The following is a 20,441-nucleotide window of genomic DNA, read 5'->3' on the forward strand; positions in this document are numbered from 1 at the left end:
GATGACGTCACGCACGCTCCCGGCTGCCATTGGCGGGCGGCGGCGGAGGAACCAATGGGAGCGCGGGGCGGGGCCGCATGGGTAGCTAAAGCCGAAGGAGTGGTGCGGGACGCACCGCCCCTGAGCGCGGAGCGGAGCGATGGGGCCACGCGGAGCTGTGGGTCCGGGGCTGCTGCTCCTCCTCGGGGCCGTGTGCGGGGCGGCGGGCGGTGAGTGCAACGCGACCGGGACCCCTCATTCCCTCCCCGTGGTCCAACCCCGGGGCTGTGCTGTGGGACCCCCACCCGCGGCTCACGGCCCCGCGGTGCTCCGTCCCCGCAGAGATTCACTCCCTGCGGTACTTCTACACCGCGATGACGGATCCCGGCCCCGGGATGCCGTGGTTCGTGTATGTGGGGTACGTGGACGGGGAAAAGTTCGTGCACTATGACAACACCGTGCAGAGAATGGAGCCCCGCACTGAGTGGGTGAAGGCGGCTGCGGCTGTGGATGCCGAGTACTGGGACAGGAACACCCGGGGCGCACAGGGCAGTGAGCAGAATAACCGCGTGAACCTGGTCACGCTGCGGGAGCGCTTCAACCAGAGCAGGGGTGAGCACGGCCGGGGCCGCGGCTCCGTGGGTGCGGGGCGGAGCCGCCCGAGGACCTCCGCGGGGTGTCCGGCTGCGTGGGGCCGGCCCTGCCCGGCGTCCACGTCCCGGGACTGCCCGAGGCCCACGACTGCCCCGTCCCAGCCCCACTATGCTCGGAGGGGACCCCCGCCCCATCCGCACTGCAGTGGGAATCCCGGAGCCGGAGGGTCCCTCACCCCACCCCTGCCCGGCTGTGTTTCAGGGTCTCACACAGTGCAGCGGATGTACGGCTGTGACGTCCTCGAGGACAACACCACCCGGGGGTACAGTCAGGATGCGTATGATGGCAGAGACTTCATCGCCTTCGACAAAGACACGAAGACATTCACTGCCGCGGTTCCAGAGGCAGTTCCCACCAAATTGAAATGGGAGAGTTTGGATTTACCTGAGGGGTGGAAGCAGTACCTGGAGGAAATATGTGTGGAGTGGCTACGCAGATACGTGGAGTATGGGAAGGCCGAGCTGGGGAGGAGAGGTGAGGGCGAGGGGGGACACAACGTGGGGCTGCATGTGGGGCAGAGGCTCTGCGTTGAGCTCAGCCCGGCCCTCACTGCCGCCTGTCTGCAGAGCAACCTGAGGTCCGAGTGTCGGGGAAGGAGGCTGGTGCGATCCTGACCTTGTCCTGCCGTGCTCACGGCTTCTACCCGCGGCCCATTGTCATCAGCTGGATGAAGGATGGCAAGGCCCAGGACCAGGAGACCCGCTCGGGGGGCACAGTGCCCAACAGCGATGGCACCTACCACGCCTGTGCCTCCATTGACATTCGTCCAGAGGACAGGCACAAGTACCAGTGCCGCGTGGAGCACGCCAGCCTGTCCCAGCCCGTCCTCTTCTCATGGGGTGAGTGTGGTGGTGTGAGGTTGGGGGGTTTGGGGCTGCCCCTTCCCATACTGACGGTCCCTCTCTCCCACAGAGCCGCAGTCCAACCTGGTCCCCATCCTGGCGGGAGTGGCCATTGCCATTGTGGCCCTTGCCATCGTGGCTGGTGTTGGATTTGTCATCTGGAGACGCAGTGCAGGTAAAGGCAGGGGGGTGCAGGAGGATGTGGGGGCTGTGGGGGGAGCTGGGACCCCTTCTGTAGCCCCCAGCCCCCTGGTTGTGGCATGAACCTCATGCTGACACATCTGTCTGTCTGCAGGGAAGAAGGAGAAGGGCTACAACATCGCACCCGGTGAGTGATGAGGGCAGCACTGTCTTCCATCTTTGCCTGGTGCCAGGGCAGTCCCGGGCCCCCCTCTTTCTCCCATGGTTCCCATTCCTCTGAGCTGCCCCACGCCCCATAGTGAGAACGGGGCTGGGACTCACAGCTCTTCCTCCTTTGCAGCCCAGGACAGTGGATCCAGCAGCTTGGCCTCAGGTGTGGTGTGGGGCTGGGGGTCGGGAGGGTTCCCTGTGCTCTTGGTGGTACCACACCCAGGACCCTGTAGTTGGAGCTGGGGCTCCAAGTGGAGGGTTGGGATGGGGACGTGGCCCTGTGGGACACCATCTCTTCTCATCCCCACAGGGAGCAACCACGCCTGAGTGCTGTGCTTCAGCCTGCAAGGTTCAGAAGGCCCCATCAGCATTTGGGGTTGGCAATGGCCATGGTCCCCTCCTTTCAACCTCTTATGTCTTTTCTTCCTACACTCACCATGTTGCTTTGCCTGCATTGCTTCTCGTGAAATAAAGGGCTGTTCTGCAGTCAGCCTGAATGCAGTCTGCTCTGTGCTGTGGGTGGGGATGGCGTGGGGGGCTGCTGTGGGTGCAGCTGTAGCCCTGCACTGAGTACCCCCTGCCTTTGCCTGCTGTTCCCCCCACCTGGAGTTCCCCTCATCCCCTCCCCTGGGTGAGCCCATGCTGATGGTTTCTTGCTCTGTGTCTTAGAGCTCATCTGGGACGCTACTTCTGGCTTTCCCAACACCCTCTCTGTGTACTGAGATGTGGTCTCGACATTCCTCCTTCCACCACTCCTTGTACATATGTATATACAACTCCCTGATCCCACTTGCTGTCTCACAGTCCTCCCCCTCATTGCGCTGCCTCTCTGCAATCCTCACCCCTGAACTTGCCCTCTTCCCGTCCTTCAGCCCAGCCTTCCCCAAGCACTTGTGTCCCTGTGCTTACCCCTCCCCTGCAGCTCAATGCCCCCATTCACTGTACCCTACACCCAAATAAATATTTGTTTGTTGCCCTCCAAACTTCTTCTGGTTTGTTTCCCTCCAATTCCCTTCAACCCACAACTGCTGGGGCTCTGCTCTTCCTCCTGGGAGGGTTTGGGGGTCCCTCACTTTCCCTGAACTTCTTATGGCACCAGGACTCCCCACCCTGAGGACCCAACACTGCCTGGGTACAAACATGTGGCTTTATTCCCAGTTCCGTGTCATACCAGCTGCTCTGGTGGCACTGCAGTCCATGCAGTGACCACTGTGTCATGCAGTGCTGATCCTGCAGTGCATCCAGCTCAGTCCCCATGTGGCCATCGCAGCTCTTGTGGTCCCTTTTTTGTCCCCACCTCCGCCCTCAGTGTCCTCATTCTCGGTCCCAACTTCCCCCCCCTCAATCCCAATGTGTAGTGCCTCCATCCCTGCTCTCTCCACTCTGGCTCCCCATCCCAAACCCCTGCCATCCCTCAGTCTCTGTCCCCATCCCCCAGTGCTCCGTGTTTTTCCAGATCCTGCATCATCTGCCATGTGCGGCTTCCAGGGCGCAGCACCTCATGGGGGGGTCCCTGCTCACGCAGCTCTCCCCCCTCCAGCACAGCCACCCGCTGTGCCCGTGCTGCCACGGCCACTCGCCCCGTCAGCAGCAGCACTGCACGCCCCGTCCCTGTGGCCGCGAGGATCTCCTGCTCCACCTGTGGCAGGAGACACCATCAGGGGGACATCCACAGCCACAGACTGAGGGGACACTGGGAGTGGGGACTGAGGGAAGGCAGGGCTCGTGGACGTGGGGGACATATCCCACCTGCTTCTGGCTCTCAGTGTCCAGGGCACTGGTGTGCTCATCGAGGATGAGGATGCGTGGGTCCCGCACCAGTGCGCGGGCAATGGCCACCGCCTGCCGCTGTCCCCCGGAGAGCTGTCCTCCCATCTCACCCACCTCTGTGGGGACAGGGGGGTCAGGCTGGGAGGGGACCCCAGAGGGGACATGGAACGGAGTGGGGATGCCCTACCTGTGTCGTAGCCTTGGGGCAGGCGGGTGACAAAGTTGTGGGCGCCCACCCGGCGGGCGGCCTCTGTCACCTGTGCCCGGCTCCAGCACCCTGACCCATAGGCGATGTTGGCGAGCAGTGAGCGGGTGAAGAGCAGCGGCTCTTGGGGGACGACGGCCACCTGCAGCACAGGGGACAGATGGGGACACAGCGGGGACACGGTGGTGGAGGTGGTGGGGATGGCATCTGGGGACTTGGCAAGGACAGTTGGGAACACAGCAAGGATGGTTGGGGACTTGGCAAGAATGTGGGGGGGGGGATATGGGAGGGACACTGGGGATGGTTCATAAGTTCATAAGTTCATAAGTTCATAAGGTTGGAAAGGACCTATAAGATCATCTAGTCCAACCATCCTCCTATCACTATCTCTACCCAACTACTAAATTAAGTCCTTTAGCACCTCATCTAAACGCTTCTTGAACAGCGCTAGGGATGGTGCCTCAACCACCTCCCTAGGCAGGCCATTCCAGTGCCTGACCACTCTTTCAGAGATGGTGGTGGTGACGGCTGGGGAGCCAGATATACAGTGACCCAATGGGGATGGCCACTGGTGTGCAAGGACACCCAGGGACCCACAGGGACGACCAGGACCCGCGGGGACGTGCGGTGGCTCACCTGGCGGCACAGGTAGGAGTGCTGGTAGGAGTGGAGGGGGCGGCCATCCAGCAGCAGATGCCCGGCCGTGGGCTGGTGCAGGCGTGACACGAGGGCTCCCACCGTGCTCTTCCCTGCACCTGGGGGTCCCAGCAGTGCCAGCACTTCCCCAGGGTGCAGCTCCAGCGATACGCCCTGGGGACACGGATGTCACACCCGTGGTGTCCCTGTATTCACCCCTCCATGGCCCCATGCCTTTCTGTGTTCTTCAGTCCCTGATTCCCCCCCCCCCCCCACCCTCCTCAGACCATAGTTTTGCTCCCATACCTCTGGTACCACATCTACACCCCACGCTCTCCCCACCATGTCTCTGTGTCACTCATTATGTCCCCCTGCCATGTCCCCACCGTGTGCCGTGTCCTCATGTCCTGCCATCACGTCCCCACACCACCCCCTCCATGTATCTCCATGCCACCCCCACACCCTCCTCACTGTGTCCTTGTCCCCATGCCATGTCCTCACTGTGTCCCTGTATCCCCTGGCCATGTCCCTGTGCCCACCTTGAGGACGGGCTCCTGGTGCCCGGGGTAGGAGAACCAGACGTCCTCGAGCTGGAGGTGGCCCTGGAGGTCACCGGGTGCCATTGTCCCTGAGGGTGCGACCTGGGGTTCCCGGTCCAGGAACTCAAAGATCTTCTCTGAAGAGCCCACGGCCTTCATCAGTGTGGGGTAGTAGCGGAGCAGGGCCTGAGGACAGTGTAGTGACATGGCCAGGAACGTGAGGGGACGCGGCAGGGGGACGTGGGGGCCCAGAGGATGCAGTGGGATTGGCATGGGGACAGGACAGGGAAGATATGGGGACAAAATAGGCATCCCTTCTGGCTCACCTCCACAACATCAGTGAACTGCATCTGGTAGAGCAGGAAGGTGACGAGGTCCCCAGTGCTGACGGTCCCTGCGGCCACCAGCTGTCCCCCATAGTAGAGGACCCCCACCTTCAGGGCCAACGCTGAGAACTGAGGACACCACGAGGTCACCGGAGGACACCTCCTTGTGGGGCACTGAGTTCCCAGCCCCACTCTGTCACCTCCCTGTGCTGCTGGAGTCCCCCATGTCCCAATGCCCCCCAGCTGTGTTATCTGTCCCTTCACGCCATCATGTCCCCCATGTCCTGGAGCCCCTGTGCCGCCCCATTCCCACATCACTGCACCCTCCTGCCCCGCAGCTCCTGCTCTGTTATGCCTGCCACATCCTGATGTCCCCATACCATCACATCCACGTCCCACAGTCCCCATGCCATCATGTCCCCATGCCCTGCCACCTCCATTCCACCTTGTCCCCCAGCTCCTCGTCCCCTAGTCCCACATCATCATGTCTCTTGATGTCTCGGTGCCATCATGTCCCCATGTCTCCCAGTCCTAACCCATGCCACCGTGCCACCCTGTCCCGTACACCGCTGGTCCAGACAGAGGCAGTGTAGAGGGCCACGTTCTTCTTCTCCAGGTGGTGGCTCTGGTGCAGGCGCTGGCGGTAGCGTGCGGCCGCCCCGTCCTCGTTGGCAAAGCTGCGCACAGTGGCCATGGCCTGGAAGGTCTCCACTGCCACCTTGCTGGCCTGGGCCTGGGCCTTCTGCACCTGGGGTGCCAGTGCCTGGGGACAGCAGTGTCACCGCAGGGCAGGCGGGAGGGGACAGAGAACACGTGGAGGGGGCGGTGGGATATAAAGGGGATGGTGGGCATGCAGAGGTGACAGTGGGGACATGCAGAGGGCAGTATCCATGTGGAGGGGATAACGGTTGCACACAGGGGACAACGGTCACGTGGCAGGGATGGTGGGCACACGGAAGGGACAGGGGGTACATGGAGGGGGCAGTGAGCACAGGGAGAGGACGCGATACATGGAACGGTGAGCAAATGAGCACATGGAGGGGACAATGAAGACATGAACAGGACATCAGCCACATCACACGAACAGGATGGCATCCGCGTGGAGGGGCGGGACGGCAGTCTGTACCTGCTGGAAGTGCCCCACAGCCCTGGGCAGCGCCAGCAGGAGTGGCAGTGCCAGCACGGTGAGCAGTGCCATGTGCGGGGACAGCCAGGCCATGGTGGCCAAGAGGCAGACACCGCGTGCCAGGTACCACAGCAGCAGGCTCAGCGCCTCGCCCAGCGCCTCGCGCACGTCCTCCGCATCCCGGGTCACCCGCGCAGCCACGTCCCCTGCGGGGGGACGGCGTGGTCAGTGCCACCCCCGGTCCCCGTGACCCCCACGTCCCAATGCGGTGCCACCTCACCGGTGCCGCCGGCGCGCAGCTCAGCGATGTCCTGTCGCAGAATGGCGGCGAAGACGCGGTGCTGCAGGCGGCCCTGAGCGCGGCTCAGCGTCCCCACGAAGGCCACATCACACAGCAGCTCTGTCACAGCACTGCGATGGCAGTGGGGTGTCGGGGGGGTCCCGTGCTGCCCCAGACCTGTGCCACATCATCCCTCCCCCCCTCGTGCATCAGTACCTGCTGAGCCCCAGCAGCACCATGGGCAGGATGGCTGCCAGCTCGTCCTCTCGGGCCACCCAGTCGCTGGCTCGCCCCGTGTAGTAGGGGACGGCCATCTCACCTGTGACCGCAGCAGGGTCAGGACACAGGGGACTCCCCCCGAGGAACAGTGCCCCAGAAGTTCTGCGCTGCACCCCCTGTTTGCTGCTGAACCCCAATGCTCTGAGATGGACCCTCAAAGCTCAGTTTTGCCTTCCCGCTGGCAGCACCCATCCACCCCACCCCAAATACATCTCCATTCCCAATCCATTTGATTCCCACCCCACCCCAATCCCACCTCCACCCTCACTCCATCACATTCCCTTTCCCATTCCCACTTCCATTTGTGATTCTGTGATTCCCATCCCATCTTCAATACCCATTCCATCTCCATCCCAACCCCAGCCTGTTCCCATTTCTCCCTCAATTCCCACCCCATCCTACCCAATCCCAAACCCACACCACTGCCATTCCTCCCCAATCCCATCTCCAACCCACCCCATTCCCAGTGCTAAGGCTATCCCCATCCTCATCCCATTCCCCACCCCAATCCCCATCCCATTCCCCACCCCAATCCATGTCTATCCCCATCCCCACCCCCATCCTTATCCACATCCCAGCACAACCCCATTCTCATTCCAACCCCATTCTCATCCCACTCCAATCTCAACCCCATTCCCCCCGTCCCGTACCCAGCGCCGAGGCCGCCATCAGACCCATCACCGCGGCGCAGCGCCGGCGCTCGGGGCTCAGCGAGAGGAGGAGGCGGCGACCCGCGCCCATCGCCCCTATCGCGACCCCGATCCCACTTCGACCCCGATCCCACTGCCCGGCTGCGGCTGCAGCTTCTCGGAAACGAAGGCGCCGCTCATTGGCTGAGGAGGTGCGGCAGCGGCCCCGTTCATTGGCTGAGAGGATTCATCGTCATCAGTTACCACGGAGAACGGAACACAGCAGCTTAGAGAGGGGCGGTGAAACTGAAAGTGAAAGAGAGGATGCGGAGGGAGGAGATGGAGAGCGGCGGCGGTGACGGGCTGGAGGGGACTGGTAGGGACTGGAGGGGACTGGTAGGGACTGGAGGGGACTGGTAGGGGCTGGAGGGGACTGGGGGAACTGGTGAGGGGCTGGTGGGAGCTGTTAGGGGCTGGAGGGGATTGGTGGGGGCTGGATGGGAATGGGGTCCATTGGAGGGAACTGGTGCCCACTGGTGTGTATTCCGGGCAGGGTCTTGGGGGCCGTTCTAGAAGCACTGCCGTGTGTTCCAGGTGCTGAGAAGAGCTGAGGACCTTTGCCAGGAGCACCCCACGGAGCCCACCCGGTCCAGCTGTGCACCAGAGGCTCGGGGGGTCCCCACCTGCAGCCATGCCGATGCCACCCCACATTTCTCGCCTGGCTTGCACCCTGCTCCTGGCTGACCTGGCTCTCATGTTGACCCTGGCCCACTTCTTCCCAGCACTGGCCCATTTGGGATGGGTGGGCTCCTGGCTGGAGGCTGGGCTGCGCCTCCTGGTGCTGGGGGGGGGCGGGCGGCTGTTGGCCCCCAGGGGACCCCACGGGGCCGCAGTGCTGCTGAGCCTGGCCCCCGCTGTCTTCCTGACCCTAAGGGGCTATCTGGGGCTGCCTGGAGCCGCGCCGGTGCTGCTGGCCACTGCCACACCGTTCTGGTTAGTGCTGACCCATGCGACAGCCATGGTGGCATTGCTCACCTGGAGCCTCCTGGTCCCCACTGCGGCTGTGGGGGCAAAGAAGGCAGAGACCTGGGTGCCCCTGAAACGGCTGCTGGCCCTTGCCTGGCCCGAGTGGCCCTTCCTCAGCTGCGCCTTCCTCTTCCTCGCATTGGCTGCACTGGGTGAGACCTCAGTGCCCTACTGCACCGGGAGGGCCCTGGATGTCCTCCGCCATAAGGACAACCTCGCCACCTTCAGCACTGCTGTTGGCCTCATGTGCCTGGCCTCTGCCAGCAGGTAGGGTCCCCACATCCCTCCACCAAACCCCACCCCCCTCTGGTGGTCATCTGATGGATGTGGGAGTCTCTGTCCATTCCTGGTGATCATCTGAGGGCATCTGGGGACTCCATCATCAGACTGGGCCAACCCCTTTTTGGTTGTCTGATGAGTTTGGGGGTGGGGTCTCTGTCCCTGCACCCCACCAACTACTAGTGGCTCTCTGATGGCTTTTAGGGTCTCCACTCTCAGACTCCTTGAAACCCTAGCTGTTTCCTGATGGGTTTTGGGGTCTCCATTGTCCCTGTAGTGGGTTTTGAGGTCGCCCCCCCGATTCCTTCCCAGCTCTCTTTTTGCCGGCTGCCGCGGTGGCCTCTTCTTCTTCATCAAGTCCCGCTTCATTTTGCGCACCCGTGACCAGCTCTTCTCCAGCCTGGTGTACCGGGACCTCGCCTTCTTCCAGAAGACCACAGCAGGTATGGGTTGGGGACACCTTTGTTCCTGTCCCCACATCGTGCCCCCAGCTCACCCCGCACAACCCCGCAGCCGAGCTGGCCTCCCGGCTGAGCACCGACGTGACGCTGGCGAGCAGCGTGTTGGCATTCAACATCAATGTCATGCTGAGGAACCTGGGGAAGGTGCTGGGGCTCTGTGCCTTCATGCTGGGGCTGTCCCCACGCCTGACGCTGCTGGCGCTGCTCGAAGTGCCGCTCGCCATCGCTGCACGGAAAGTCTACGACACCCGGCACCAGGTGATGGTGGGGATGGGACAGCAGGGACAGGGTGGCAGGGATGGAGACAACGGTAATGGGATGGGAACAGTGGGAGTGGGGATAGGGAGGTGGGGCAGCACAGTGAGGATGAGATGGCAAAGAGCAGAACAGGAGTGGAAGTGGGACGGTGAGGACTTGACTGTGGGTGCTGACACCCACTGTCCACCCCAGATGCTGCAGCGGGCTGTGCTGGATGCAGCAGCCAACACCGGAGCTGTGGTGCAGGAGTCCATCTCCTCCATCGAGACAGTGCGAGTCTTCAATGGCGAGGAGGAGGAGGAGCAGCGCTACAGCCAGGCGCTGGGCAAGACCCTGCGGCTGCGGGACCAGCGAGACACGGAGAAGGCCATCTTTCTCCTCATCCAGAGGGTGAGGATGGCACGAGGGGACACCCCACTGTCCGGGTGGGATGGGGACATCCCCACTCAGCCCCATCCCCACAGGCACTGCAGCTGGCCGTGCAGGCGCTGGTGCTGTACTGTGGGCACCAGCAGCTCCGCGAGGGGACCATCACCGCCGGCGGCCTCATCGCCTTCATCCTCTACCAGACTCATGCTGGCAACTGCGTGCAGGTGAGGTCGGGCACTGCGTCCCCTGCCACCGGATCCCCACGTTTGTGGCCGCATCCCTGTGTCCCCACCCTGGCTGCTCTGCCATGCAGGCGCTGGCGTATTCCTATGGTGATCTGCTGAGCAATGCGGCGGCCGCCTGCAAGGTCTTCGATTACCTGGACCAGGAGCGAGCTGTGGGCACCGGTGGCACCTACGTGCCCACCACGCTGCGGGGCCACGTCACCTTCCATCAGGTGTCCTTTGCTTATCCCACTCGCCCCGAGCACCTTGTCCTGCGGGAGGTCACCTTCGAGCTGTGCCCCGGCGAGGTGACGGCGTTGGTGGGGCTGAATGGCAGTGGGAAGAGCACGTGTGCGGCGCTGCTGGAGCGATTCTATGAGCCTGGAGCCGGGGAGGTGCTGCTGGACGGGGTCCCACTGCGGGACTACGAGCACCGCTACCTGCACCGCCAGGTGAGGGGAGTGCGGGGAGATGTGGCTGCACTGAGCGGTGCCAGGGCTCAGCCTCTTCCCTTTGGGTAGGTGGCACTGGTGGGGCAGGAACCCGTGCTCTTCTCTGGTTCCATTCGGGATAACATTGCTTATGGGATGGAGGACTGCGAGGAGGAGGAGATCGTAGCGGCCGCGAGGGCTGCGGGCGCTTTGGGCTTCATCTCTGAGCTGGAGCAAGGCTTTGACACCGGTGAGTGCCAGAGGGGGGGACCTGGGTGTGTGACCCCACTCATCATCCTGCCTTGCTCCTGCAGATGTAGGGGAGAGAGGGGGGCAGCTGTCGGCGGGGCAGAAGCAGCGCATCGCCATCGCCCGCGCGCTGGTGCGGCGTCCCACCGTCCTCATCCTCGATGAAGCCACCAGCGCTCTGGATGGGGACGGCAATGTGATGGTGAGCGCTGGGCAGTGTTGGGGGTGGGGGTCTGGCCCCACAGCGTGTGCTGACAGTCAGCTGCGTGTCCTACAGCTGCAGCAGTGCGTGAGGAATGGGGGGGACCGGACGGTGCTGCTCATCACCCACCAACTGTGGATGCTGGAGAAGGCGGATCGCGTTGTGGTGCTGGAGAACGGCACAGTGGCCGAGATGGGGACACCCACAGAGCTGGGGACCCGAGGAGGACCCTACAGCCGTTTGCTCCAGTGCTGACAGCCATGGGGCAGCTGGGGCGGGATGCAATGGGACATGAGGAGCAGTGGCTGGCTCTGCTCCCAGCTGCAGGATGGGAAGCGTGGGATGCTCTGAGATTTGTGTGGAATAAAGTGGAGATGCTTTGTAAAGGAGCAGCAGGTTGGGGTGTGGGGGTGGGCAGCTCAGCCTCAATGCATGGTGGGTTCTGGAAGCTGTGTTTGCCTTCAAAATGCGATGGCAGCAGCACTGTAGATTAAGGGGGAGAGGCACAGCTCACCTAAAAGTGGGACAAAATTTCCAGCCATGTCTCCATGCCAAAGTCATGCGGGTACCAGGGAGAGCATGAGGGTGAACGCTGCGGGAGGAAGGAGAGCAGCAGTGTGTGATGCAGCAATGAGCAAAGAGCGTGGGGTGAGCACAGGACTGCAGGGGGTGGGAGGGACCTCTGCACCCCCCCCCCCAAAGCAGTTCCCTACTGCAGTCAAACCAGGTGGGCTTTGAGTATTTGTAGAGGAGACCCCCAACCTCTGTGGGAATGCTCAGTGCTCTGTGTGATCATAAAGGGACAAAATGGGACTCAGTGGGGTCACCACATTAGGGTCCTATCCCACATCCTGGCATGCAGGGATGACATTGGGAAAACCAGAGCTGTGACGCAGCCCTGAGCTGCATGCACTGCAGTGCCACCAGTGCCCGGATATCTCCTTGTGCACAGTGTCACCCACCATCACCATCATGGACATCGCGTCCCCTCCCCAGTGACAACACCCCATCCCCAAAAGTCATTGGAGACACCAACAGAGGCTGCACAGTGTCTTTATGTCAGCACCATGGCTCGGGGTGGGGGGTGGGGACAGGTGGTGACAGTGGGTGTCCATCAGATGTTGCCTGCGGGGACACAGGGAGAGATGGGGTCACTGAGTCCTCACCAACAGCGATGGGAAGAGGTTGGGGACACTGTTACCTGAAGGGTAGTTGGCACCGGGGAGTGGAGCATAACCTGGTGGGGGAACGGGAGCAGTGAGTGGGGTCACACGTGGTCACATCGCATTGAGACCCCATAGAGACGCACAGACACCAATAGCGACCCCACAGAGGGACCCACAAAGACCCCATAGCAACCCATAGGGACTGACAGAGACCCCATAGAGGTGGATACAGAGAACAGAGAGATTCATAGCAACACATAGAGACCCACAGGGACCCTCAGAGACCCCACAGAGATCCATGGAGCCCCACAGGGTCCCTCCCAAGCACCCACCTGGGAAAGGAGGCAGGGTCCGCCAGCGGTAGGTGCCTGTGAGGAGCAAGCTGAGCCCCAGTACCATCACCACAGTGGCCACAGCCACCATCAGTGTCACCTCCGGTGTCAGCCCAGGACCTGCGGGGACACAGACAGCAGTGACACAGCAGGGATACCACTGTCCCTGTGTCACCTCCTCAGCCTCAACTCACTCCAGTCCACCAGGAGGGGCTCCTCCAGGCTGGCATGCTGCACCGTGCATGTGTAGGTGTCCCCCACCTCCGGGGCCACCGACAGGGCCAACTGCGTCTGGTAGGTCCAATTCCCACTGGGGATGGTGGAGATGGGTGAGTAGTTGCCGTGCCCCACGATGTCCCCATTGTGCAGCCAGATGATGGTCACCTCGGGGGGGTAGAAGCCCCACACGTGGCAGGTGAGGCGGATGGGCACGCTGGGGCTCCCCGTCTGAGCGGGGACGATGCGGACTTGGGGCTGAGCTGGAGCGAGATGGGGATGGTCAGCAGTGGGGGATAGAGGTGGTCCCGTCCCATTCTATGCAAAGTTCCCTCTGTGCAATGCCCCATGCAATGCTCTGTGCAACTTCCCCACCTCACTTCCCCACAGGATTCCCCATGCAATGCTCCATGCAGTGTGCGATACCACGCGATGCCCCGTGCAACATCTCCTTTTAGCAAACTCCATGCAACACACACTGCAGTGCCACCAACCGATATTCCACGCAACTTTCCCCCGCAGCATCCCCATGCTTTGAGACCCTTAAGCAGCATCCCACGCATCACCCCCACGCAGAGCCCTCTGCAAAGCCCCCGTGCAGTGCTCACTCCTGCGCAGTGCTGTGTGTGCCCAGAACCGTGCAGCCAGCTCGCTGCACGCCCGTCTCCGCGCCTCCGCGCGCTGCACCCAGGTGGGGTCGTTGTTGATGGCGGTGGCAATCCACGCGGCGATGTCCCGCAGCAGCCCCCAATCGCAGGGGACGAAGCGGCGGCCGTCGGGGTCGTAGCACAGCAGCGGGTTCTTGTTGAAGGCCACGGTGATGTCGAAGCCCAGCAGAGAGCTGTTGGCCGCCAGCGGGCAGGAGCTGGCCACGTGCACCATGAAGGCGCCTGCGCTGGGGGACAGTGGGGAGATGGCAGCACTGGCAGCGACCCCGTCCCCGTGGGGGAGACCCCAAAGGTCCCCACGGGGACACAGCAGTGAGCTGAGCTCCACAATGGGATCCTGTAAGGTTGAGCCCACCCTAAAGCCCTCCCTGGGGGTCCTAAGGGCTGAAACCATTCCCCCCAAAGCGGCCTCAATATCTCAAAGGCTGAGACCCACCCCCCCAAATCATCCCCAACATCCTACAAAGCTGAGACCCCCCACAATCCCATTATGCAGAGCCCCCCTTTAAGCTTCTACCATGATCCCATAGAACATGATCTCCAGAACCCCAGCAGAATCCCATTAAGCAGAGCCCCTCCAAGACTCTCCCCATAATCCGATTAAGCAGAGCCCCCCGCAACCACCCAAACCCCAAACTCCCACCTGCCCCCCGCGCTCCCAGCAGCAGCCCCAACAGCACCAACATCGCGGAGGGGGGCAGCGGGGGGGCGGATCCTCTGCTCCTCCCACCCCACCCCACCCCACATCCCGCGTCTCATGGCCATGGGGGCGGATGGGGGGAAGAAAGAAGGGGACACGGAGCAGCCAATCAGAGGCCGCGCCGCGGCCGCGTCATCTGTTACCGGAGCAGAACACAGCGGAGCCGGCGCTCACGGGACATAGACGAGGAGTAGAAGCAGTGGGAGCAGTGGGAGCATAGGGGGCCCGCCCACCCGACGTGAGAACAAAGAATTGGAGCGGGGTTGGGGCTGCAGATGGTTTTATTGAGGGGTGAGAGCCTATCACCCCCAAACTGGGGGTCCCCACTTTGGGATGTGGGAGTTACTGTCATTGAGGTCCCCAAACTGGGAGCAGGACCAGGACTGGGACCGGCATCAGGATGCGGAACGGGACCGGGGTCAGGGTCAGGGACCAGGAGCAGATCCAGGACCAGGACCGAGACCAGAATGGGGATCAGGACCGGAATGGGGACCAGGACTGGGATGGGAACCGGAACTTGGACTGAGGTCAATCTGGATACCAGAACTGGAATGAGAACCTGCATCAGAACGGGGACCTGGAGCAGCACCGGGACCTGCCACACAGAAGATGATGAATTAGGGGGGATGCTCCTCACTGGACACTGGGTCCCCCGTCACACACTGGGTCACACACGTCCCCACCACCGCGTCCTCATCCCTCACCCCGTGGCCGATGACAGAAACTGGAAACCCCAGCGCTGAGTGCCACCAACCCCAGCGTCAGCGCCATGGCCGCCACCGCCACCTTCACCGTCATCGCCGGGGATAAACTGGGACCTGTGGGGACAACACGGACGCAATGAGCCCACGGGGGACTGTGGGGTGTGGGTGTCACATCTCCGTCCCCACACTCACTCCAGTCCTCCTGCAGCGGCTGCTCCAGGCTGGCGTGCCACACTGAGCACGTGTAGGTGCTCCCGGCTGCGGTGCTGGCCCTCAGGGCCACCTGTGTCTGGTAGGTCCAGTCCCCATTGGGCAGCACTGTGGTGTCACCCGAGGCCACCACAAGCCCATTGTACAGCCACTGCACGGTCACTGCGGATGGGTAGAAGCCCCACACGTGGCAGATGAGGCGGACGGTGTCGGGGTCGTTGGGGACAGTGACAGGGACGATGCGGACCTGGGGCGGTGCTGGAGCAAGGAGGGGGTGGTCAGAGCTGGGGACGGTGCCGTTGTCACCCCATATCCGTGCAATGTCCTCGTGCATCGCCCTGTGCCACGTCCCCATGCCACGTCCCTGTGCAATGTCCCTCTCAGTTCCTTGTGCGATGACCCCACACTACATTCCCATGCGATGTCTCTGTGTGTTCCCCATGCAAATCCTCTGCGTGGCATCCCATGCATCCTATGCAACGTCCCATGCAATGCCCAGCAATGCATCGCCCCATTGCAACCCCCCCCCACGCAACAACCCCGTGCAACGTCCCCCCTTTGCAACGCTCCCCTTGCATGCAGCGGTGCTCACTCCTGCGCAGTGCTGTGTGTGCCCAGAACTGAGCAGCCAGCTTGCTGCACGCCCGTCTCCGTGCCTCCGCACGCTGCTCCCAGGTGGCATCGTCGTTCAGGAGTTCGGCGAGCAACGTGGCGACGTTGTGCAGCAGCCCCCAATCGCAGGGGACGAAGCGGTGGTCGTCGGGGTCGTAGCACAGCAGCGGGTTCTTGTTGAAGGCCACGGTGAGGTCGAAGCCCCCCAGGGAGCCGTTGGCTGCCAGCGGGCAGGAGCTGGCCACGTGCACCATGAAGGCGCCTGTGTTGGGGGCACAGGGTGGGCACGGCAGCAGGGCTGCACCCCAATGCCCCGTGCTGCACTGCAAGAGCCCCACTTTGTACCCTAAAACCCCGTGCTGCACCCTAGAACCCCTGCCCTGCGCCATGAAAGCCCATGCAGCAGGCTGAAAATCCCATGTTGTACCCTAAAAAGTCTCACTGCACCCCAAGAATCCCATGCTGTGTCCAATGAATACGTGCAGCACCCCACGGTGCACTCCAAAACCCCACACCATGCCCTAAAACCTCATGTTTCACCCCAAAACCTCACACTGCACCCGCAAACCTGCATGATGCACCCCCAAACCCACATGCTGCACCCCAGGAAGCCCATGTTGCACCCTAAACCCCCCCACCATGCTTCACCTCATGCTGCCCCACATCCTACCTGCTGCCCCACAGCTCAGTGCCAGCCCCATTGCCCTCAGCACCCCGAGACCTGTCGGCCCCATCGGGAGCGTTGCAGCCTTCGTCTCCCCTGTGCCACCTCCTCCTCCTCCTCCCTACGTCACCCCATGGGAGGTGCAATGGGATCAGACTTTGCCACTTGGGGCCATGGGGACAACGCCCAATCCCATTAAGTGCCACCCCTCCCGGAATGGGGACAAACGAGGACACCGCGCTGCAAACGAAGGCCTTTAATTACACCGCTGCCGCTGTTCCCACGCCGAGGGATCATCCTAACGGGGGACACCAATGAGTATGGGGTGCAGTGTCCCCGCTGTCCCCATTGCCCCCGTTGTCCCCACATACCACGCCGGCGGGCGGACAGCAGCAGCCCCAAACCCAGCAGTGCCAGCAGGATGCCCAGCACCGTCACCGCTCCGCACACCGCCGTGGCCACCATGTCCGAGGGGATGGGGTCCTGTGGCACTGCAGGGACACACAGAGCTGTCCCCATGCCCCCGTGGGTGGCACCCACTCCCCCCAGCGAGCCACCACTGTGGGGACACGAAGCACCGTCCCCACGGGTGACACCTACTCACCCCAGTAAGACACCACGGAGGTGTTGTCCCTCTCGCAGGTGACAATGCAGGCATAGATGTCACCAGAGTGAGGTGTCAGTGCCAGGTAGGAGAAGCGTGTGAAGCCCAGGTCCTCGCTGGGGGTGTAGGTGACGTGGGTGACGCCGTCGGTGACAGGGATGCCGTCCCGCTCCCAGCTGATGCTGATGGCAGGAGGGAAGATGTTGCTCACCATACACACCAGCGTGTTGGGGCGGCCCAGCTCCAGCGGCTGCTGCAGGAAGACGTTGGCCACTGGGATGCCTGCAGGGGGACGGACATGTCAGTGGGGACACAGCAGTGGGAATGCTTTAATAGGGGATGTGTCACTCAGACAGCATAGTGCTGGGGAGACAGCATTGGGAATGCATTGTTGGGGGCATATCTGTGGGGTGCATATCACTGGGGACACAACACTGAGGGCACATCACTGGGGACAGCATCAACTGGGGACATATTGTTGGGGACACATCCACGGGGACACATCAATGGATACGCATCATTGCGATTCACCAATGGGGGCAGCATCAAGGGGAATGTCCATTGGAGAGGCATCAGTGGGGACAGGATCAATAGGGACAGGATCAATAGGGACAGGATCAGTGGGAATGTCCTCTGGGGACACATGAGTGGGAATGCATCGATCGAGACAACTTCAGCAAGGACAGCATCCATGCGGACAGCATCACTGGGAACACACCACTGGGGACCCCTCCGTGGGGCGACAGCAGCACCCACCCTTGGCCTCAGGCATGGGCAGCGGCCCAGTGGCGATTGTGGTGAGCAAATCCCGCAGGTCGCGGCACAGCGCGGCGTCCTTCTGCAGCTCGCGGGGCTCCTCGATGCCCGTGGGCCACGCGGGGCCGTCGGGCAGATGCGGCAGCCACCTCGAGTTGGGGACATCGAATGAGAAGAGCTGCTCCGCATCGAAGGCCACTGCCAGGCCCAGCGACGGCGTGTCCGGTTGGCAGAAGAGCACCTCGGCCAACGTGTGCAGCGACGGCTCTGCGGGCACGGACGGGGCATGGGACACGGGGACACGGGGACACCCCACGTGTGGTGCACGTCGGCTCGTGCGTGCACTCACTGCTCACGCTTCCTCTTGCACAAGCTCTGCACTCACCAGTGCAGCAGAGCAGTCCTTGTCCTGTGTGCACCCCTCTCTTGCACCAAAGCACAAAGCATCCCCAGTGCATGACACTGCTTTCATTCATCTCACACTCAGCCCTGCCGCATTAATGCACCAACCACACCGTGCACAGCCCGAGCGCAAGCACCCTCCTGCTCACCCTCCCCTTGCACCAGCGCACGAACGCCCCTCGCACAACTCCTTGCACTACTGCCTGCCCACCCTTGCCCCAGTGCACCATCCACTCTTTGCACAACCCCTTGCGCTGCCCACGCGCACACCTCGGACTCCCCTGGCACTACCCCATGCCCACCCCTTGCCCCCCTTCCCTTCCTCCCCTACCGGTTCCGACGCTTCCCAGGACCGCCCCCAGCAGCGCTGCCACGAGCGACCCGCTCGCAGCCCCCATCCCTCCGCTACCGGCACCGGGTTCAGCCAACGGCCGCGCCCCGCGGCCCGCGCGTCATCGGTTGCCGGGCAGAACAAGCCCGCAGCGCTCTCGTTCGCGTCATCAGTTGCTAGGCAGAACACATCCGTGGGCGGCACCTGCGCCGTGACAGGCGGCGGTCGTACGGCTCAGCCAATGGCCGCGCTCCGCAGTCACCGTGCGTCACTTGTTGCTAAGCAGAAGAGACCAGCGGGGATCCCCGGCGCTGTAATAGGCGCTGAGCCACACGCAAGCAATTAATGAGCAGCGCTAATTAACGAAGCAGGAGATGAGAGGGCTGCGTAGATCGCAGGATTGTCTCATCACGTAGAGGATGTTGCTTTTTCTAGGGATTTTGGTGGAGAAGCATGAGGTTTGGAGGTAAAAACATTCTTTTGTGTGTAAAACTGTTTTTTGGGGGTAAAAGCGTAGGGTTTAGAGGTAAAAATCGGAGTTCGGAGCCGAGGGGACATCTCCAGGGCGTGCACTGCTCAACCGGCGGCAGTGATTGCTCGCACCGCAATGCACCGCACTGCAATGCGCCCTCGGAGCTGGAAGCGCTGCACCCGCAGCCAGCTTTGCACAGCCCTAAGGGCGGTGCGGCCCTCTGCAATGCCGGAGCTGCACCCCTGCAATGCCGTACGCATCCCTGCGCGCATCCTGGCAACGCCAGGCACTGCTATAGGCGCACCCTTGCAATCCCAAGCACTCCCTCTGGTGCACCATCGCAACGGCACGCATTCCCACATGTGCGTGCTTGCAACGCCAGGCACACCCATAGGTGCGCCCGTGCAATGCTGTGCGCATACATACACCCTTGCGGTGCCGTTCACCAGCACATCTGCACCCTTTGCAACGATACGCGCAACCAGAGGCGCACCCTTGCAATGCCGGGCACTCCCACAGATGCACCCTTGCAATTCCAGTATAGATGCACGCTTGCAATGCCGTGAGCCCTCGTAGCTGCACCCCTGCAATGCCGCGCACGCCCACAGCAGCACCCCAGCAACGCTGCGCACCCCCACAGCCCCACCCCTCCCGTACGCCCCCTGCAACGCGCATGCGCACCCCCCCGAGTAGCGATAGGACCCCGCGGAGCCGCCCGGGCTCCATGAATGGGGCCGTCGGAGTGGCGCGGGGGCATCACGTGACGGCGGGCGGCCAATCGCGGCGCAGCTGACGTAGCGCGTGGCTCCTTTTTCTGCCCTGGGATGTTTTTTTTGATTTTTTGCCCCAAAAACGGGGCTTTAAGGGGGCGACGAGAGGATGATACCGGGTCGGGGGCCGTGGCCCCGCGCGGGAGCGGCTCAGGTGAGTGTGGATGGGGCAACTTCGCCCTTTTCTAACGATTTTCTTTTATTTTTTTAACCAAAAAGACCCAATCGGGGGGGGTAGGACACGTGAGCGCGAGCTGTCCATCAAACCCCGTCCCTCCCCTCCGCCGTCGAAGGGGCCAATGGGAGGCGAGGACGGCGGGCAGACGACCAATGGGCGGCGCCGCTTTGTGCGCGGCGCTTTTGGGGCGAAAAGCGCCATGTTTGGGTGTTCGCGCGGGGGCGGCGGCGGGGAGGGCCCGCGGGGATCCAAAGTGCTGTGTCACGGGGCGGGGGGAGGGGAGGCGGCACCGGCAGCGCCGTGGGGGGATCCCAAAGCCATATTGGGGTCCGGGATGGCCGCGGGGGGATCACTGAGAGCCTTTGGCGTGCGGGGCCGGAGGGGTTGGGGTGGGGAGAAAAGGTGGGGTGGGGGGATTTGGGTCACGCGTGAGCGTGGGGCAGCCCGAGGTTGCCGCGGGGGATTGCATTGACCGCCCTAAGGTTTGCCTTAGGGTGCGGGGGTGTCTGGGATTGGTTTTGGGGGGAAGGAGGGGATACTA

The 20,441-nt window shown here is 62.7% G+C and overlaps 6 protein-coding genes across 8 annotated transcripts; 2 read left to right on the top strand and 4 right to left on the bottom strand.

The window, feature by feature from the left end:
- Positions 1-132: 132 nt before the first annotated feature.
- Positions 133-2,316, top strand: LOC136059834 (class I histocompatibility antigen, F10 alpha chain-like). Its single transcript, XM_065753986.1, has 8 exons — positions 133-209; positions 322-591; positions 835-1,107; positions 1,200-1,472; positions 1,546-1,650; positions 1,771-1,803; positions 1,957-1,989; positions 2,137-2,316. Exons 1-8 carry the CDS (start codon positions 140-142, stop codon positions 2,151-2,153), a joined length of 1,074 nt encoding a protein of 357 aa, XP_065610058.1. The 5' UTR covers positions 133-139; the 3' UTR covers positions 2,154-2,316.
- Positions 2,317-3,238: 922 nt separating this feature from the next.
- Positions 3,239-7,822, bottom strand: TAP1 (transporter 1, ATP binding cassette subfamily B member). 2 transcript variants are annotated; one of them, XM_065753985.1, is made up of 11 exons: positions 7,638-7,822; positions 6,925-7,027; positions 6,709-6,839; positions 6,429-6,634; positions 5,868-6,065; positions 5,303-5,431; positions 4,977-5,162; positions 4,438-4,611; positions 3,784-3,943; positions 3,576-3,712; positions 3,239-3,465 (listed from the first exon to the last, which is right to left on the bottom strand). In XM_065753985.1, the coding sequence occupies exons 1-11, from the start codon at positions 7,726-7,728 to the stop codon at positions 3,241-3,243; spliced, it is 1,740 nt and encodes a 579-aa protein (XP_065610057.1). In that variant the 5' UTR covers positions 7,729-7,822; the 3' UTR covers positions 3,239-3,240. The 2 variants fall into 2 exon arrangements, with proteins under 2 accessions (XP_065610057.1, XP_065610055.1); XM_065753983.1 differs by lacking the exons at positions 6,709-6,839; positions 6,925-7,027 and having other exon boundaries at positions 7,638-7,808.
- Positions 7,823-7,924: 102 nt separating this feature from the next.
- On the top strand, positions 7,925-11,504 carry TAP2 (transporter 2, ATP binding cassette subfamily B member). 2 transcript variants are annotated; one of them, XM_065753999.1, is made up of 10 exons: positions 7,925-7,971; positions 8,211-8,909; positions 9,234-9,364; positions 9,435-9,640; positions 9,833-10,030; positions 10,105-10,233; positions 10,323-10,685; positions 10,755-10,914; positions 10,979-11,115; positions 11,191-11,504. In XM_065753999.1, exons 2-10 carry the CDS (start codon positions 8,308-8,310, stop codon positions 11,368-11,370), a joined length of 2,106 nt encoding a protein of 701 aa, XP_065610071.1. In that variant the 5' UTR covers positions 7,925-7,971; positions 8,211-8,307; the 3' UTR covers positions 11,371-11,504. The 2 variants fall into 2 exon arrangements, with proteins under 2 accessions (XP_065610071.1, XP_065610072.1); XM_065754000.1 differs by having other exon boundaries at positions 7,956-7,992.
- Positions 11,505-12,162: 658 nt separating this feature from the next.
- LOC136059844 (HLA class II histocompatibility antigen, DM beta chain-like) lies at positions 12,163-14,259 on the bottom strand. Its single transcript, XM_065753996.1, has 6 exons — positions 14,141-14,259; positions 13,438-13,719; positions 12,808-13,092; positions 12,614-12,733; positions 12,317-12,352; positions 12,163-12,240 (listed from the first exon to the last, which is right to left on the bottom strand). Exons 1-6 carry the CDS (start codon positions 14,181-14,183, stop codon positions 12,230-12,232), a joined length of 777 nt encoding a protein of 258 aa, XP_065610068.1. The 5' UTR covers positions 14,184-14,259; the 3' UTR covers positions 12,163-12,229.
- A 209-nt stretch (positions 14,260-14,468) lies between these two features.
- LOC136059826 (HLA class II histocompatibility antigen, DM beta chain-like) lies at positions 14,469-16,562 on the bottom strand. Its single transcript, XM_065753977.1, has 6 exons — positions 16,545-16,562; positions 16,394-16,508; positions 15,704-15,985; positions 15,094-15,369; positions 14,902-15,015; positions 14,469-14,792 (listed from the first exon to the last, which is right to left on the bottom strand). Exons 1-6 carry the CDS (start codon positions 16,560-16,562, stop codon positions 14,623-14,625), a joined length of 975 nt encoding a protein of 324 aa, XP_065610049.1. The 3' UTR covers positions 14,469-14,622.
- Positions 16,563-16,628: 66 nt separating this feature from the next.
- LOC136059818 (class II histocompatibility antigen, M alpha chain-like) lies at positions 16,629-18,577 on the bottom strand. Its single transcript, XM_065753965.1, has 5 exons — positions 18,481-18,577; positions 17,748-18,014; positions 16,992-17,273; positions 16,759-16,878; positions 16,629-16,685 (listed from the first exon to the last, which is right to left on the bottom strand). The coding sequence occupies exons 1-5, from the start codon at positions 18,545-18,547 to the stop codon at positions 16,681-16,683; spliced, it is 741 nt and encodes a 246-aa protein (XP_065610037.1). The 5' UTR covers positions 18,548-18,577; the 3' UTR covers positions 16,629-16,680.
- Positions 18,578-20,441: the final 1,864 nt, after the last annotated feature.

Source organism: Cyrtonyx montezumae, unplaced genomic scaffold (assembly GCF_038088225.1).
Source record: "Cyrtonyx montezumae isolate F1298 unplaced genomic scaffold, pur_monq_1.0 scaffold_88, whole genome shotgun sequence".
Classification (NCBI taxonomy): Eukaryota; Metazoa; Chordata; class Aves; order Galliformes; family Odontophoridae; genus Cyrtonyx; species Cyrtonyx montezumae.

Excerpts from the sequence above, each read along its gene's own strand:
- LOC136059834 (XM_065753986.1), top strand. The coding sequence starts at position 140 with ATGGGGCCACGCGGAGCTGTGGGTCCGGGGCTGCTGCTCCTCCTCGGG. Across the intron at positions 1,651-1,770 it reads CATCTGGAGACGCAGTGCAG|GGAAGAAGGAGAAGGGCTAC; the intron begins GTAAAGGCAGGG and ends GTCTGTCTGCAG. Across the intron at positions 1,804-1,956 it reads GGGCTACAACATCGCACCCG|CCCAGGACAGTGGATCCAGC; the intron begins GTGAGTGATGAG and ends CCTCCTTTGCAG.
- TAP1 (XM_065753985.1), bottom strand. The coding sequence starts at position 7,728 with ATGGGCGCGGGTCGCCGCCTCCTCCTCTCGCTGAGCCCCGAGCGCCGG. Across the intron at positions 6,066-6,428 it reads CTGTGGGGCACTTCCAGCAG|GCACTGGCACCCCAGGTGCA; the intron begins GTACAGACTGCC and ends TGCTGTCCCCAG. Across the intron at positions 4,612-4,976 it reads ACCAGGAGCCCGTCCTCAAG|GGCGTATCGCTGGAGCTGCA; the intron begins GTGGGCACAGGG and ends CCGTGTCCCCAG.
- TAP2 (XM_065753999.1), top strand. The coding sequence starts at position 8,308 with ATGCCGATGCCACCCCACATTTCTCGCCTGGCTTGCACCCTGCTCCTG. Across the intron at positions 10,031-10,104 it reads TCTTTCTCCTCATCCAGAGG|GCACTGCAGCTGGCCGTGCA; the intron begins GTGAGGATGGCA and ends CCATCCCCACAG. Across the intron at positions 10,686-10,754 it reads ACCGCTACCTGCACCGCCAG|GTGGCACTGGTGGGGCAGGA; the intron begins GTGAGGGGAGTG and ends CCCTTTGGGTAG.
- LOC136059844 (XM_065753996.1), bottom strand. The coding sequence starts at position 14,183 with ATGTTGGTGCTGTTGGGGCTGCTGCTGGGAGCGCGGGGGGCAG. Across the intron at positions 13,093-13,437 it reads ACACACAGCACTGCGCAGGA|CTCAGCCCCAAGTCCGCATC; the intron begins GTGAGCACTGCA and ends ATCTCGCTCCAG. Across the intron at positions 12,734-12,807 it reads GCCCCTCCTGGTGGACTGGA|GTCCTGGGCTGACACCGGAG; the intron begins GTGAGTTGAGGC and ends GTGTCCCCGCAG.
- LOC136059826 (XM_065753977.1), bottom strand. Across the intron at positions 15,986-16,393 it reads ACTGAGCTGTGGGGCAGCAG|GCGCCTTCATGGTGCACGTG; the intron begins GTAGGATGTGGG and ends CCCCCAACACAG. Across the intron at positions 15,370-15,703 it reads ACACACAGCACTGCGCAGGA|CACCGCCCCAGGTCCGCATC; the intron begins GTGAGCACCGCT and ends TCCTTGCTCCAG.
- LOC136059818 (XM_065753965.1), bottom strand. The coding sequence starts at position 18,547 with ATGGGGGCTGCGAGCGGGTCGCTCGTGGCAGCGCTGCTGGGGGCGGTC. Across the intron at positions 18,015-18,480 it reads CCTGGGAAGCGTCGGAACCG|AGCCGTCGCTGCACACGTTG; the intron begins GTAGGGGAGGAA and ends CCGTGCCCGCAG. Across the intron at positions 16,879-16,991 it reads CTCCGTGGTGTCTTACTGGG|TGCCACAGGACCCCATCCCC; the intron begins GTGAGTAGGTGT and ends GTGTCCCTGCAG.